This window comes from Elephantulus edwardii, unplaced genomic scaffold, assembly GCF_000299155.1.
Source record: "Elephantulus edwardii isolate Elephantulus edwardi_28Jun2011 unplaced genomic scaffold, EleEdw1.0 scaffold00179, whole genome shotgun sequence".
Taxonomy (NCBI): Eukaryota; Metazoa; Chordata; class Mammalia; order Macroscelidea; family Macroscelididae; genus Elephantulus; species Elephantulus edwardii.
In genome coordinates, this window is record NW_006399929.1 from 1,239,704 (window position 1) to 1,244,508 (window position 4,805).

General features: G+C 32.8%; 1 protein-coding gene across 1 annotated transcript in view; it reads left to right on the forward strand.

Moving 5' to 3' along the window:
• The window catches only part of FANCM (Fanconi anemia, complementation group M), an 85,782-nt gene that overhangs the window by 55,067 nt on the left and 25,910 nt on the right, over positions 1-4,805 (forward strand). The window contains exon 15 of the mRNA XM_006896013.1: positions 2,181-4,050. Coding sequence (XP_006896075.1) covers positions 2,181-4,050 — 1,870 coding nt within the window. The remainder of the gene's footprint in view (positions 1-2,180; positions 4,051-4,805) is intronic.

Sequence of the window (4,805 nt, forward strand, 5' to 3'; positions counted from 1 at the left end):
TTGCATTCCAGTCACCCATTATTATCAATGCATCTTGATTGCATGTTCGATCAATCTCCGGTTGTAAAAGCTGGTAAAAATCTTCTATCTCCTTTTCCTTGGCTCTGGTTGTTGGTGCATATATTTGAATGATAGTGGTATTCACTGGACTTCCTTGTATGCATATAGATATTATCAAATCCCTATACACATCCTAAAACTTCTCCAACAGGGTAAAAAGGGAAGCCATAGACTGGGGAAAAATATTTGGTAATGAAATACCTGATAAGGGACTTATATATAGAATTTATAGAATATTCAAGCGCCATAAGATAAAGGTAAACAACCCAATTGCAAAATGGGCACAGGATATGAACAGACACTTCATCAAAGAAGACATTCACATGGCAAACAAATACATGAAGAAATGTTCAAAATCCCTAGTTCTAAGAGAGATGCAAATCAAAACAACTATGAGATATATTCTCACCCCAGTAAGATTAGCAAAATTTAATATAAAAGCAAACAATAAATGCTAGCGAGGTTGTAGAGAAATTGAAACCCTTATTTACTGTTGGTGGGAGTGTAAAAGTGTGCAATCACTATGGAGGACAGTATGTCACTTTCTCAAAAAGTTGCAAATAGAAATACCATAGCAATGTCACTACTGGAAATATATCCGGAAGAAAGCAGAACTGCCACCCAAATAGATATATGCACACCCATATTTATTGCTGCTTTGTTCACAATAGCAAAGAGATGGAAAAAACCCACGTGCTCATCAAATGAATGGTTAAAGAAGCTGTGGTATATTCACACAATGGAATACTATGCTACATTGAAAACTCAGGAAGTACTATACAAAATGGTGACCCTGGAGGACATTATGCTGAGTGAAATATCTCAGTCACAAAGGGAAAAATACTACCTAATGCCACTGTTATAAAACATACAGGGATTAGGGAGAAACTAAGAAAAGGGGATAAATAATGTACATGGCATTGAAACAGATGAGGAAGGGAATTGTATAAAAGGACTATATGATTAGGTATTATTGGCGTGAAAAATGTCCAGAATAAGAGCTGCATAGTAAAGTGGTCTGGGGTAGTTGGTACTCTGTCATAATGAAAGAACTTTTTTTCCCCAAAGAAAAAAGTGAGCTGAGGGGAGGGAGTTTGGGGAGGAAAATGTACAACAGTAAAAAAAAAAAGGAAAAGAAGAAAAGCTGTACTGGGCAAATGTTGGCCATGGGTGGATCTTAGAAACACGCATCTTAATAGGGCTTATGTATAGATAATTTTACTATTTTTCATGTTATAAATCAAAGAGGACTTTTCCAAAAAGAGATGTGTAATCAAAAAAAGTAAGCTGAGTAAGGTCTAATTGTAAAAAGAAACAAGAATGGTGATACCTAAGGTGAGTTGTCAAGAAAAGCCAGTCATTGGAAAAAGACATCATATTGAGAACAATAGAGAGTCAGGGAAAGAGAGTTGAAGATTATGAGCTTGGCGCAGGTTAGGGCAAGGTTCAGAACTTTTGTACATCATAGAGTTGCTATGAATTGTCATCTACTTGGTGGCACCTAGCAACAACAACTACAGCATGTATGAATGTATGGGAATAAACTTGGTAGAAATGGATTTGGGTTTTGGATTTTGCATATATTTTCCATTAATATGTATTATTGTTGTTCATTGCCTTCAATTTGAGCACAACTCATAGCGACCCTATGAACAAAAGGCCTGAAGCCGCTCTACAGCTATCGACATTTATCAAAGTTCATAGAGTTTCTGGACTCATGTTATTTAGGAAGTGTATGTCACTCTTGCTTCCAATATGTATTAATATATTAAAATAGTGCTTTTTTTAGAAAATTAGCAAAATAACTTAAATGTTTAACACCCCTCGTATTTATATTCTTATTTTACATATTAAAATTGTTCTTTCTATAGATAGTGTCTTTTATGTATCAAGAATACCAAAAAGGGTTAGAGAATAAAAAAAGAGAAGTAACTTTCAATTTTATAGTAGTCTGAATTATAATTTTTATTTATCAGAATAATTCTTTAATGTATAAATAATAATTTTAAAATTATTTGAGGCCTTTAATGTTGTTTTGAAAATATTGTAACAGCATGTGTAAAAAAATCTCTTAGAATTGACTTGTTTTCCATGACATTTAAATTTTTTTATCTTTGTAGGAAGAATGCAGCTATGAAATGAAAATTAAGTCTTATTTACAAATGGAAGATGTTAATACAACATTTAATGGTTCCAAGATTGCTGGCAACTATACAAGTGATAAAAAATCTTTGTCTACAGAGGGTGCAAATAAAGGCAGTTCATTCTTAGTTACAGACTATGATGAAAAATATACTGAAGATTTTAAACAGTCTTGTATTAAATCCTCTAAAATTGTTTTTCAGAAAAACAAAGCTTCTGAAGAAATTATGAAAGATCAGCTTGATAAAGATCACAATGATAATGCTATTGATTTTTTATATACTGAAGGAAATTCTAATGCTGAAAATACTTTTCAGGCAGACTTACCATGTGATAAAATGGCATCAGATACAGATGAAGTTGTTGCATGCACTATCAAGGAAAATGTTGTTAATCAGCCATATGTATTAAAAGACTGTCAATTAAAATGTAGTTCATTTGCTGGAAATTTTTTGGATTCTGGCTATATTAGTTTCAGTGATGAAAAATCTGTTGAGGAAGATACTTGTTTAGGTAGAAGAACAAGTGATCAATTTTATGATTGTCACTCTTTGACAAAAGAGGTACTGGCTAATGTAGAGCAATTTTTATCTTATTCTCCTCCACCTCTTTCTGAACTCTCAAACTTGGAATATGAAATCACAAAGAATTCTACACTCAATTCTGTTTTCCTACCATACACAGAGCATTATCAAAATGATAAATCCACCAATTTAATGCTGTCTTCATCTGAGAATTCTCAACAGAATTTGAAGTTGAATTCACTAAAGTTAACCTCTTTTCATATTAATCACCATTCTCAAAAAAATTGTCTTTATGGTGCAAGTAATGATACAATTTGTAATGAGTCAAATGATAAAAACTATGATGATAAACTACACAAAGATACTAAAGATGAAAATTTAGTACCTAACAATAGTGTTCAAATAAGCTTTGACCCTTTAAGAAATTTAGTTAAAGAAAAGAATCCTGATGTTGACAACAGTGAACTCCCAAAATGTTCTGATCAGGATGAGAGCTTACTATTATTTGATGATGTTAATCCTGAATTTAATGATGTGATTCTGTCTCCCTTAAATAATAAACACAAACCTTTATGTGGGTCAGACAAAACTGCTTTAAGTGAAATGCCAGTCATCACTCACTTCTTGATTTCTGATGAACTTTTATTAAACAATGATTCTGAATCCCAAGATCAAATAATCTGTGATGATGATAATTGGAAATTTCATGAAAGCTTGAGAGTTGAACATGAAGAAAAACTGAAGAATGTTGAACATGTTTTTGACTTCTCGAAAGATTTATTCTCAGTTACCTTTGATTTAGGATTTTGTAGTCAAGATTCTGATGATGAAGTGTTCGAATTTTCATCAGATAAAAATAAGAACAAACTTGTAAATGATCTCCCTGGAAGCTATATAGATAACAAAGAGACAAATGATGCAAATTATGTGTCAAATCAAGCATTACTACTTGAAGATAATAGTGAAAGTTTCATGAATAGATCCACTACTATTCTATCAAGTGAAGAAAAGCATAATTCAAATATAGCACTTTTGCCAATAGATACAGCAAAAATTAAGGAAGTGACATCTCTTGGTTATTCTCAGTTTTATTTTCCAGTAGGAGAGAAAGCTATGAGTACACCACTTTCTAAATCAAATGCAGTGAGCTCATTTTCCAAGGTAGGAGAGGATATGCCCAAGACACCAAGCTCTACTAAAAAAAAAGTAAGACTACAAAGTTTAAATAAAGCGCTGAATTCAAGCTTTGGTTCAGAACCATCTCCAGTGAAAGAGAAAAGCTGTGAAAAAGTCAATTTACATGCATCCTGTCATTTTGTTGAAGGTAAGATCTCATTTTTATAAGACAAGCATGTTTCTAGGATATTTACTTCAGAAAAACTTAATAGCCTATTATACTATACAATGAGTCATTGTGTATTCAACTAGATAATGGGTGTATTATGTTTTTCTTACAGTGATGTTTCTAAGTTTTCTTTTTAACTTCCTTGTATATTGTATGTAACTATGGATAGGTTGTTATATTAGATACTGAAGTATTTTGAAGGTACAAGATTTGGCCCTACACCTTGATTGTAATACACAAACAATGCACCCTTCTGTGGATGATATATGTTTGTGTGTGTGTTTACATATAGTGAAACCTATGAGAGTTGGAAATTGAGACTATCTTGGAAGTTTTTACCAGAGACTGATAGCAGGCTTTTTTTTTTTTAAGGGAAAAGGTAAAGATAGATTCATGATAAAGATAGGTCTCAAAAGATGAGCTAGATCTTTCTCCTGGGAAAGGAAATCATGGAGGAGGCAGCATGTCACTGAGGTGAAGTCAGATTTGTGACTTCCTTTGCTGAGAATATCCTGGGACTGGAGTCTGAGCCAATGAAACATAGTTATGGAGAGTTCAAAGTTTAGTCTTTCTCTGACATCATTCTGTTTTCTCAGCATGATGCTTTTTCCCAAGGACTGGGGGCTCCTAACAAAGCATGTGAGTGAAATCATTACCATCTTACCTTTAAGCACTACATTGTGGTTGCACTTCCTCTAAGATATGTTTGATCTTTTTTTATTTATTTTTTTAAA